This window comes from Artemia sp. Qi Xiang Cuo, unplaced genomic scaffold, assembly GCF_049724085.1.
Source record: "Artemia sp. Qi Xiang Cuo unplaced genomic scaffold, ASM4972408v1 HiC_scaffold_23, whole genome shotgun sequence".
In the NCBI taxonomy this organism is placed as follows: Eukaryota; Metazoa; Arthropoda; class Branchiopoda; order Anostraca; family Artemiidae; genus Artemia; species Artemia sp. Qi Xiang Cuo.
The window spans coordinates 5982391-5995102 of NW_028297432.1; the positions used below are offsets into that span (position 1 = coordinate 5982391).

At 36.1% G+C, this 12712-nt stretch overlaps 1 protein-coding gene across 1 annotated transcript in view; it reads right to left on the reverse strand.

Annotated features, from left to right (window-relative positions):
• Positions 1 to 12153, reverse strand: part of LOC148938992 (facilitated trehalose transporter Tret1-like) — a 124741-nt gene extending 112588 nt beyond the window's left edge. The window contains exons 1-2 of the mRNA XM_089107382.1: positions 12095 to 12153; positions 1030 to 1315 (exon numbers count right to left, since the gene is read on the reverse strand). Coding sequence (XP_088963508.1) covers positions 1030 to 1315; positions 12095 to 12153 — 345 coding nt within the window. The remainder of the gene's footprint in view (positions 1 to 1029; positions 1316 to 12094) is intronic.
• Positions 12154 to 12712: the final 559 nt, after the last annotated feature.

Here is a 12712-nt window from a genome sequence, read left to right on the forward strand (position 1 = left end):
TTGATTCCATAGGTTTTTGTTATCTTGCAAAGGTTCAATGCAAACATATTTTTCCTGGTCTTTGCATGTCATTCTGGGCCCATAAAATAGGACAGGCTAGCAGCGCTTATTCTGACATGGTGGGATCACTGTTTTGATGTGGAAATTTGCTTTCCGCGAAGGTACTGTACTGCAACTGGCTGTAGTTTTTTTGCAACACGATTTACACATTCCTACTTTTGGATGTGCATCCAATAGGGATCACTTTGTCCCAGTTTATAAAAAGCTGAGTCACCGCCTCAATATATTCTAAATATTGGAGACTGAGGCTGTGCATTTATCCACTTGCACAGAATCCCTCCAACAGAATTTGGGTTTCCAGACTCTTGGATGACTTGTTGTAGTTTAGAAAGCATATGTGGTCCACATGAGTCTTTTTACATTTCCTTGGGGCAAAACATATGTATGAATACTTATTTTCAATGCCAACATACAGTAATTTCCCGTTAAATCAATCAATGATCACATGATGACAGCAACACACCCTTTTTCACTATAATCATGGCCTTTACTTCGGTTATTCCAACTTCTATCGCATACTACTTTAGTCCAGTAAGTGATTTTTGTATCGATCTTCATGGATAGCTAACTTCAATGATTCCATTTTCTTCTAAAATGCTAGTAAGCTGATCCATCCAAGCACTGCGAAGCCGGCGCTCTATGCGCATGAAAATTCTAGGTGACATAATCTTGACACCAAAAACTCCCAATATTTCACTGAGGGAGGAAAATTCCTTTCTAGAGGCCATAAATCCACCAAATAGCTTTTAAATTGATTGTCCCCTCGCAATGGGCTATTTTGTTCTTTTTTTTTACCTTCACCGACATCAATGAATGTGTCTAAATATTTCCGAACAGTCATGACGAGGATTGGGGGCTCACCAATATTTTTTTTCCGTGTACGTCACAGGTTAGTATGCACTCTTGTCGCAATCCGGTGTTATCGACGGTTCTCAGTTTCAGATAGGACTTGTGATCTTTGTGACTCACCAGGTGCTGAATTGCAAGCATAAACTCATAAAGTATATGCTTTGGATTTACATTACAATTCCTGTCAGGAGGAACTGATATATCAAAATAATTAGCAGTTTCGGAATTTGAATAGACACTAAAATTTATATAACTAATATTCTTCCAAGTCAAAATGACTACAGCTTCACCGGAAACATCAAACGAAATAGAAGCGCCCGTAAAGGAACCGTGTAAAGATGATGAATGTTCCACATTTGACGCTTGACCATGTATTTGTTTCCCAAGGTAGATTTTAGATTTATTCCTGCAATAGAAACTATATTTAGTATTATAATGGTCATGGGCAACAAAAATTCCAATGTGGCAACATAAAAAAGGGCAACAAAAATTAAACCAAGTTGTTGATGATTTTCTCCGGGCCATCTTTAATTCATTGTTGATTTACATTTCTTTTACACAATTATATCTTGGTCTATGTTTACTGTTTAGGTTCAAATCCTTACATAGTATGGGAAGTTCAATCTTTGTCTTCAGATTTTTCGGTACCTCAAAGACATTTTGTGACCCTCGGCGTCGTTTGAGTTTTTCATTTTTTTCCATGGGAATATTTGACCAATATTTCCAGTACTACAACAAACCCCCAAAGTTATTTCGGTAAAAATCCCAAAGGGGTCTTAATGTGCCGACAGTTTGAAAAGTTAACGAGAAGAAGTATTAAATATATATATATATATATATATATATATATATATATATATATATATATATATATATATATATATATATATATATATATATATATATATGTATATATAAATCCCTAACAAAATGTTAAGCAAAGCGTTTTCTATTCAATCAACGAGTAACACAATTAATATGTATCCTGTATCGGCAAGATTCTTAATCAAGGGTGCTAGCACAAAAGAGGAATCCCAAAATCTTAAAAAATAACTCAAAAAATGCTTTCTTTTGGGAGATTTTTAACTTTTTCCAAATTTACTATAACATTTTTAGGGACTGCCCTTCCCAGAATTAAATAAGAAAATTCTGTTCCTTTCAATAAAAAAACACTTTCTAATGAAGTAAACTTCATTAAATCTGAATATCTCCATCTCCAGCATAAAACGGGAGAAGTGACACGGTTTTTCTACCGTGTAAAAACAAGTTACTTGAATAATTTATTTCAGTGGGTAAGTTTATTTGGAATGCGTGCGCAATAATTGGGTTAATATGGTTCAACACCCTCCACCTTCCCCCATCCTTCATAAAATGTTAATATTGTCTGCGTTAAAGCTCAAGTTTTAGGGGAGTTCCCTTGAATCCCTTGGCTTTTCTCCAGTTTCTAAGAAGAAAATACGTGCATAAGATTTCCTTTCTTTTAGCTGGAGTGATTAAAGACTCTTAAATGTAATGCATTTAATAGTAATTACTAAAAATACGAACTCCTCGTCATAGCATCACCCGCAAAAAAAAAATAAAGGCTATTCTAACTATTAATCTACTTAACTGGTTGAAACTGAGAAACATCAGTTTAATCTAGTTGATTAAAATTGATAAATTTTGAATTATTTTGGAATTGATTTCAAAACTATATGAGAGCTGAACCCAAATTCTTGCAAATATTTTAAACCTTTGGACATCAAAAGTTCAGTATAGAATTAACCTTAACGAACATATTTAATTATTTTCCTTGTGATCTACAAAAAAAGGAGTTTATTCTTTCAGTAATTTTGCCAGTGATAGTAGTCTCCCCCTGCTCAATCTCTTCTTTTCTCTCTCCTTCTCAAAACATTGTATGCCCTCCATAGATGATGAGATCCAAAGTGAAAACACCGGATCAAATGCGTAGACAAAAACTTTCTTTTTTGGGGGAAGGGGAATGTTTATCTCTAATGGAAAGGTGGATCTTTTCCGATGTACTTCTGTCACTATTTTTAGAAAACAAAATTTTGACAACCATGGATACAATAAAATAATTGTTTTTCTTATACAGATTCCGAATAAATAAAACTCATTAAGTTTATTGTTCCTCATCAATAAATACAAGCCCGAGAAATTCACCTGATTTTAAAGAAAGTGGGAAAACGCGTCGAATGGTCAAGCGATATTGATAGAAATAACAGAGTCAGATTCAGCATATAACAAAACCCTATTGTAGATCTTTGTAACTCCGCTCTAACAAGTACAGTCGACTCTCGATAACCCCAACCTCGGCAACTCAAAATTTTCGATATCTTAAGTTATTTCCAATTCCCTTGGAAAAACCTGCCGAAGAAAATATACATACATAACTCCAATTATTTTTGCTGTTACATTTGACCTCTGTAAGTCGAAGTGACTCGAAAATTACCTCTATAACTCAACATTCAGTACGTAAGTCATCATTTTAATTTTCACTTTGGCTCCACAAGTAGTTTACCTCTGTATCTAGAAGTTTTTTCAACGGTACTCTGTTAGTGGAAACCCGGGTAGGCAGGTTGCAACATATAAACTTTCATATTCATTAATTTTGTTTAACATTAATTAAAAAAAAACTTTCCGAAAAACAAGTTTTTCAAAGAAAAGTAAGGGCCATTTTAAACTTTATTTTATTACAAATATTTTCTTTTATATTTAATACTGAAAATAAATATTAAAATTATAGTAAAATTTTGAACTGACGAGCTTTCAGCAATTAATATCATTATAAATCAAATATTCAGTTTAATTTATTAGTTCTTTCTAAAGTTGTACGAGACGAATTAAATTTCACTACAAACAAGAGTTTGGATACTGCCCCCTCCTTAACTGTAAATAAAAACCAAAAGCCTACTACGTCATTCGGACTTAATTGAAAATGAATCATATTACAAATATTTTCTTTTCCACTTCTTTAAGTACTGAAAATAAAAACACAATTACAGTGAAATAAATTCTTGAACTGATGGATCTTTCAACAATTAATATCTTTATTCATCAAATATTCAATTTGATGTTGTTTATACTTTCCAAGACTGTTCAAGACGCATATAGTTTTTAGTAAAGCGCCAATGACGCAGTAGGTTTTAGACTTTTACAGTGAGAGAAGGAGGTCATACCCAAACTCTTTTTTGTGGTGATTTTTTGTTCGGTTCAAGCTTGATTTGCGCATTCAATTTTAAGTTTCACTCGTTTTAAGATTTATTTATTAATTTACATTAATATCTATTGTATGTTTGTTTGCATTGATTGTTTATTTAATTTCCGTTCGTTTTAAGTTTCATTTATACTTCAATAGGAAGGTATTTTTCTTCATTTTAAGCTTGATATTCATACTCAATCTAATCATTACTCGCTTTAAGATCTATTTATTCATTTATAATATTACTTGTTGTATGTTTTTGCTATGATTGCTTATTTAATTTCTGTTCGTTTTGGGTTTCATTTATTCTTTAATAGCTTAAGCTTTAATTGCTGAGCTTCAGTTTAAAATGGCCTTTACTTTTCCTTGCAAAACTTATTTTTCGGAAAGTTTTTTTTTCATCAATTTTTGTTCGTTTCTGATTGCAAAAAATTTCAAATTTTTAAAAATTCCTTATTTCAAAATCAAATTAAAAAAAAAACAAATATTCATCAAAGTATTAAAACTGATATCATAGTAACAATATCAAAGTGAAAAAATGGGTTTGTGTCAACCTCGGAATTTTTATTAGCTGATGTTTAAACTATTTTTCACAAAATTGCTATCTCAAAATTTTTATCAGATGGGTTTGGGGAAAAAGGGCGTGGGGAGACTAGATTAATCTTCTGTCTCTTTTGACTCTTTAAAAGTGAACTAGAGCTATCTATTTTCAATCAAATGAGCCCTCTCTGAAGTTTATACGATTATCCTTTATATAAGAACCATATATATCCACAGAATATAACTTACAACGCCTACCCCCAGGCCCTGGGGGGTTGTGACGACATCTGAGTTTTTGTTATCTGACTTTTGAAATTTTTTTGACTTAATGCCTATCTCAAAATTATTATTGGATGCATACGGGGGAAAGGGGCGTGGGGGGCTAGTTGCCCTCCAATATCTTTTGACTGGAAAAAACTTAACTAGAACTTTCAATTTCCAATCAAATGAACCATCTCTGAATTTTATACAATCATCCCTTCAATAAGAACCCTATATTCCCCAAGGGCATAACTTACAACACCTGCCATCGGGCCCTGGGGGGCTGTATTGACCCCTGAGTTTTCGTTATATGGTCTTTGAACTATTTAAAAAAATAGGTATATCAAAGTTCTTATCGGATGGGTTTGAGGAAAAAAGGGCGTAAGGGTGGGGGGGGGGGGGGCTAGGTGCCCTCCAATCTCTTGACTCTTAAAAAATGAACAAGAACTTTCGATTTCCAATCAAATGATCCCTCTTTGAAGTTAATACGGGCATCACTTCCATAAGAACCATATATGCCTCCAGGGCATAACTTACAATGCCTGCACCCGGGCCCTGGAGGGTTGTTTCGACACCGGAGTCTTTGAACTATTTTTAACAAAATAGCTATCTTAAAATTTTTATTGGATACATTTGGGAAAAAAGGGCTTGGAGGGGGAGGGGGTTCTGGTTACCCTCCGATATCTTTTGACGCTTAAAAACTGAACTAGAACTTTCAATTTCCAATCAAATGAGCCCTCTCTGAAGTTTATACGAGCATTTCTTCCATAAGAACCATATATACCCAAGAGCATAATTTATAACCCTTGTCCCTAAAGACTGTCGATGGATGGTCCTGCTCAAACATATAATTTCTATAACTTTCAACTACGTTGAACATAATGGCTATACCAAAATTTTGATTGGATGTGTTTGGGGAAATGGTGTGCGTGGAAGGGGTGTAAGTTCCTTTAGAATCACCTTCGAATATTAAAAAGCGAACTAGCCATTTAAATTTCCAATCTAATGAGCCCTTTCTGAAGTTTCTACGACAATGTTGTCTATACAAAACCTTATATGCCCCCAGGGAATAACTTACAACCCTTGCCCTGAGGGCTATAGGGGGGTTGTCATCTTCAAAGACCTAATTTCCAGAACTTGAAACTATGTTAAACAAAATGGTTATCTCAAAATTTTGATTCGATGTGTTTGGGGAAAAGGTGGGCGTGAGAGGGGAGTTAGTTATCCTCAAATCACTTTCGACTATTAAAAAGGGGATTAGCCCTTTCAATTTGCAATCGAATGAGCCTTTTTTTAAGTTTCTACGACACCGCCTTCTTTAAAAACCTTATATGACCCCAGGGTATAACTTAAAACCCTTGTCTTGAGGGTTGTGGGGGAGTGTCCTCCTCAAAACATATTTTCTATCGGAAAATCAACTACACTGAACAAAATAGCAATCTAAAATTTTTGATTGGATGTGTTTGGTGGACTGTTGGGCGTGGGGGGGGGGGGCTATTTACCCTCCAATCACTTTCGACTATTAAAAAGGGCACTAGCCCTTTGAATTTCCAATCGAATGAGCCTGTTTTGAAGTTTTTACGACAAGACCTTTTATAAAAACCTTATATGCCCCCAGGGCATAGCTTAAAACCCTTGCCCTAAGGGTTGTGGGGGAGTTTCCTCCTCAAAAACATATTTTCTATCAGGAAATTAACTACGTTGAACAAAATGGCGATCTCAAAATTTTGATTGGATGTGTTTGCGGAATTATGGGCGTGGGTGGGGGGGGGGGGGGGCTAGTTGCCCACCAATCACTTTCGACTATTAAATAGCGCACTAACCCTTTGAATTTCCCTTCAAATGACCCATTTTTGAAGTTTCTACGACAACACCTTCTATGTCCCCAGGGCATAGCTTAAAACCTTTGCCCTGAAGGTTGTGGGGGAGTGTCCTCCTAAAAAACACATTTTTTATGTGGAAATCAACTACGCTGAACAAAATAGTTATCTCAAAATTTTGATTGGATGTGTTTGGAAAAATGATGGGCGTGGGGGGGAGGGGCTAGTTGCCCTCCAAACACTTTAGACTATTAAAAAGGGGATTTGCCCTTTGACTTTCCAATCGAATGAGCCTGTTTTGAAGTTTCTACGACAACGCCTTCTATTTTATATGCCACCGGGGCATAACTTACAACCCTTGTCTTGATGGCTGCGGGGGAGTTGTCATCCTCAAAGACCTAATTTCCAGAACTTAAACTACGTTTAATAAAATGGCCGTCTCAAAATTTTGATTGGATGTGTTTGGAGAAAAGGTGGTCATGAGAGGGGGGTTAGTTGTCCTCAAATCCCTTTCGACTATTAAAAAGAGGACTAGCCCTTTCAATTTCCAATCGAATGAGCCTTTTTTGAAGTTTCTACGACACCGTCTTCTTTAAAAACCTTATATACCCCCAGGATATAACTTAAAACCCTTGACTTGAGGGTTGTGGGGGAGTGTCCTCCTCAAAACATATTTTCTATCGGAAAATCAACTACACTGAACAAAATAGCAATCACAAAATTTTGATTAGATGTGTTTGGGGGACTGTTGGGCGTGGGGGGGCTATTTGCCCTCTAATCACTTTGGACTATTAAAAAGGGCACTAGCCCTTTGAATTTCCAATCGGATGAGCCTTTTTTGAAGTTTCTACGACAACACCTTCTATAAAAACCTTATATGCCCCCGGGGCATAACTTAAAACCTTTGCCCTGAAGGTTGTGGGGGAGTGTCCTCCTAAAAAACACATTTTCTATGTGGAAATCAACTACGCTGAACAAAATGGTTATCTCAAAATTTTGATTGGATGTGTTTGGAAAAATGATGGGCGTGGGGGGGGAGGGGCTAGTTGCCCTCCAAACACTTTAGACTATTAAAAAGGGGACTTGCCCTTTGAATTTCCAACCGGATGAGCCTGTTTTGAAGTTTCTACGACAACGCCTTCTATTTTATATGCCCCCAGGGCATAACTTACAACCCTTGCCCTGAGGGCTGTGGGGGAGTTGTCATCCTCAAAGACCTAATTTCCAGAACTTAAACTAAGTTTAATAAAATGGCTGACTCAAAATTTTGATTGGATGTGTTTGGGGAAAAGGTGGGCATGAGAGGGGGGTTAGTTGTCCTCAAATCACTTTTGACTATTAAAAAGGACACTAGCCCTTTTAATTTCCAATCATATGAGCCTTTTTTGAATTTTCTACGACACCGCCTTCTATAAAAGCCTTATATGCCCCCAGGGCATAACTTAAAACCCTTGCCCTAAGGGTTTGGGGGGGGGAGTTTCCTCCTCAAAAACATATCTTCTGTCTGGAAATCAACTACGCTGAACAAAATGGCTATCTCAAAATTTTTATTGGATTTGTTTGGGGGAATGATGGGCATGGGTGGGGGGGGGGGTTAGTTGCCCTCTAATCACTTTTAACTACTAAAAAGGACACTAGCCCTTTAAATTTGCAATTGAATGAGCCTTTTTTGAAGTTTCTACGATAACGCCTTCTATAAAAAGCCTTATATGCCCCCAGGACATAACTTACAACCCTTGCCCTGATGGTTGTTGGGGAGTGTCCTCCTCAAAAACATATTTTCTATCTGAAAATCAACTACGCTGAACAAAATGGCTATCTCAAAATTTGGAAGGGAGGGGTTTGGGGGAATGATGGGCGTGGGGGGGGTTAGTTGCCCTGCAATCATTTTCTACTATTAAAAAGGGCACTGGCCCTTTGAATTTCCAATCGAATGAGCCTTTTTTTAAGTTTCTACGACAACGCCTTCTATAAAAACCTTATATACCCCCAGGGTATAACTTCAAACCCTTTCCTTGAGAGTTGTGGGGAAGTGTCCTTCTCAAAAACATATTTTCTATCTTAAAATCAACTACACTGAACAAAATGGATATCTCAAAATTTTGATTGGATGTGTTTGGGGGACTGATGGGCGTGGGGGGGGGCTAGTTGCCCTCCAATCACTTTCAACTATTAATAAGGGCACTAGCCATTTGAATTTCCAATCGAATGAGCCTTTTTTAAGTTTCTACGACAACGCCTTCTATAACGACCTTATATGCCCCCAGGGCATAACTTAAACCCTTGCCCTGAGGGTTGTGGGGGAGTGTCCTCCTCAAAAACATGTTTTCTATCTGGAAATCAACTACGCTGAACAAATGGCTATCTTAAAATTTTGATAGGATGTGTTTGGGGAAATGATGGGCGTGGGGGGGGGGGCTAGTGGCCCTCCAATCACTTTCAACTATTAAAAAGGGCACTAGAACTCTCGATTTCCAATCGAATGAGCTCCTTTTGAAGTTTCTACGACGACCCCTTCTACATGAAGTTCCTCTGGGAAAAAATAATAAACAAATAATAAAACATTGGAGTCGTATGGCCTTTGCTATAGGCAACGCTACATCAGATTCTGTTAATGTCCAGGTGTCTTATTTCCCAGCAAACTAAATTTGTTATTTGAAAGTAACGTCTTGATAATTATGTCAAGTCTATAATACACTAACAGAATTATTCTTAGCTTTGTAGTGGTTGTAGGGAGTAAATTTAGGGACTTTTTATCTCTGTAACTAATATTTTTATTTTGCTTGCCTCTATAATTTGATTTTTTTTTTATTCCAATATTCACGGCGCCAGGTACTTCAAAGTATCTGATATGCCGCTATTCATTTACCTCTTTCAATGGCCTCGAGGTTTTAAATGTCTATTGAAACTTTATAAGTCGTTATAAGTCGTTGATACCGTTATAAGTCGAATTTTATGCAGAATGACCTTTATAACTTAAACTATGCGTAAGTCGAACAATACGTAACACGAATAAAAATCGTAGTCCCGTGGATTTTGAGATAGCGAGGGTCGACTGCAATACCATTTTTATTTTATGTTTTTTTTGCATACAGCGTACGGCTTTATATGGGCCATAAGGGCGGTATGGGGTGAACTGTCACAATCACAGCTTTAACCATAAAAAAGAACATAAAATTTGCAATCTATAAATGTCTCTTTTTTTGTTCCAGCGAAGAGTAAAAAAAAACAAAAAGTCCTGAAAGGCAAGCAAATCATGCAAAATTATTGAAAGTCATACCAAGTAGGGGAAATGGAATGGCACGGGCCTCCCTTCCTGCGTAAATTCATTCAATGGAGGCATAAAAGAAAGGATGTCACAGTGATGACAGTGGTCAAATATGGCTCTAAAGAATGGGCGCTCCGAAAAGCGGATGAAGATTTGCTAGATGTTTTCTAGAGAAATTGCTTAAGGATTGTTTTGGGTACACGGCTGACTGAGCGTATTTCAAACAACAGGCTATACGAAATACGTGGTTCAATACCGCTCTCTAGGGCTATTATGAAAGAAAGGTTGAGGTAACTAGGGCACGTTTTGCGGATGAAAGATTACGGGATGCCAAAAATTTTTCTTTTCAACCATCCGCTTAGGGCTTAGGGGAAAGTAGGTCGTCCTCGTCTGGGGTGGGAGGATGTCATAATTAAAGATTTAAGCGAAATGGGAACTTCATGGGCGGGCGTAAAAAAGGGAGGAAAAATAGACTGGGCTGGAGAAGGAGAGTGCGTAGCTGTGTTGGCCTCAGGTGGCTTGGTGTTGCGGTGAGTTGTTAGTAGTAGTAGTATAAAAGAAAGGTAAAGCAATTTCTTATTTTTGTCGTACATTTCACTGTAATTATAACATTTCGTCTCCTTTTATGTTAATACAGTGTTCATGAGTAAAATCACTGCTCACCAGTTCCTGAGACGCTCCCATCCCTTATGAGTTTTTTTTCTTCCCATTTTGTTCCCTACACTTCCCAATCAGCGGAATAAATCAGAACTGTAAAATATCTTTTTCAAGTTACCGTGTTGTATCTACTGCTGGAAAAACGAGAACAAACTTTTATTATTTGTAATGCACAAGGATAGAAGGTGAACCTAGGGTAGAAGGTGAAAAAAAAAGAGTAAACCAAGTTATCACAAATATATGTCATATTCAAATACAACAAAGGCAAAATAAGTTAAGAATAACAAAAGATGAAAACTATTACTTTTTCTTTCTTGATATGAGCTGAAGCCAAAATTATAATTTTTATCTGTTCTTAGCATAAAATTCAAAACTGGAAGAAATCTTTTGGTTTAGAAAATACAAAAATTTGAAAAAGTAATACTTTAACATAAAGGCAAAGGTTATCATATCATACGTAGGCTAATTTCTAGGTATAGGTTGCACAAATATGATGTAGTTCTTTATTTTCGAGTCGATCTTTATTTAAGTTCAAGAGGGGCTAACTCCTATTATTTGATGTGTTAATCTGTTAATATTTAATTCTGTTAGTTTAAAGGAACACTATCTTGGATTTTTTTTTTCAAATGAACCCTTTGCCGATATCCTACGACAATGGTTCAATATCATTACCGAATGAATAAAAACAAGCAAACAAAGAAACAAATAAATACTTCACTCCCACTACTCAATGAAAAACATTCTCAGAAAAAAAATATGTTATTTTGTAGATAAGAACTCGAAACCTCTGGTATAGGGTTTTTGTACGTGCTCATCTCAATAATGTACCTGCAAGAAGTCCAACTTTTGACGAGTACGTGTAATGAATTTTGAATAGTCGGAATCAGCCTAAAATGTTGATTCTTCTGATTCATTTATTTTTTTTATCTCACTTTTTAGTTTAAGTTATTAGTGTTAGGTTTGCTCTTTGCTAACAGTTCATCATGCCTTATTACGCTTTCCAGAACAGTGATTTTAATTTTAGTGGACGTATTTTTCACCTCTCTTAGATTTCAGAAAATACCTTTTTGGGGGGTGTTTTCATTGAAAATTACCTATTTTTCCTTTTTAATTGAAAATTTGAAAAAGCAAACGATTCGACTTACTTCCCTTATTGATTTTACAAATTGACGCTACTATTCAGAAGGCCTAGTGTAATTCTCTTTTTTTTTATCCGCTTGCTAATAAATATTTCTTTGGTCCTGACTTGATTTTCAGCGGTTTTGCTGAAAATAGAATAATGATGTATTATTTAATTATGTTCAAGTAGTTTTTGGATTACTGATAAAGTCGACAAATTACGAAAAAAGCCTAAGGAATAATTATAGACTGTGAAGTTCAAAAAGTTCATACTGACCTTATATAAAACTAACTAAAAAAAGGAGCAAAAGGACATACCTCTCACGCACTGTTGCTTCAAAATTTAGATCTAACTTACCTTGGTAAGGATTCACCATCACAGCATACAGAAGGTCGAGTTACCAATAAAACATAAACCTTGATATTTGCTTGCGTATGATTTAATTTGGTAAGCGCAGCGAGTCGCTTCAGTTATTTACTTCAAAACGTAGCCGAAGCACTAAAAGTTATGTACCGTACTCTAATGAACGTAAGCGTACCCCACAGCGTAAGTATATATACGAAGTATATATTCGTGTATAACTTTATTCTATGGCGTAGCCAAATCACTTAAGTTGTATTGGTTCTCGTAGAGGAGGCAGAGCATACATTTTTGCTACAAACTATGGGTCTATTTTCTGAAGTTTATATAGTATAGTTCAAAAGAGAAAGAAGTAAAACTTATAACAAATAAGGACTTGACTTGGAAAAGGCAAGAACAGAACTAACTACCAACTGAAAATCAAGGCCGTATACAGGGGGGGGTAGGGGTTTGACCCCCCCCCCCTGAAACGTTTGTCTGACTCGTAAAAACGTGGCTCTTGAAAATGTTCCTTTTATGTTCACTTTAAATCCCAATAGACAGGAACTTTCAAATGTAGAAAACTAAATTCATTT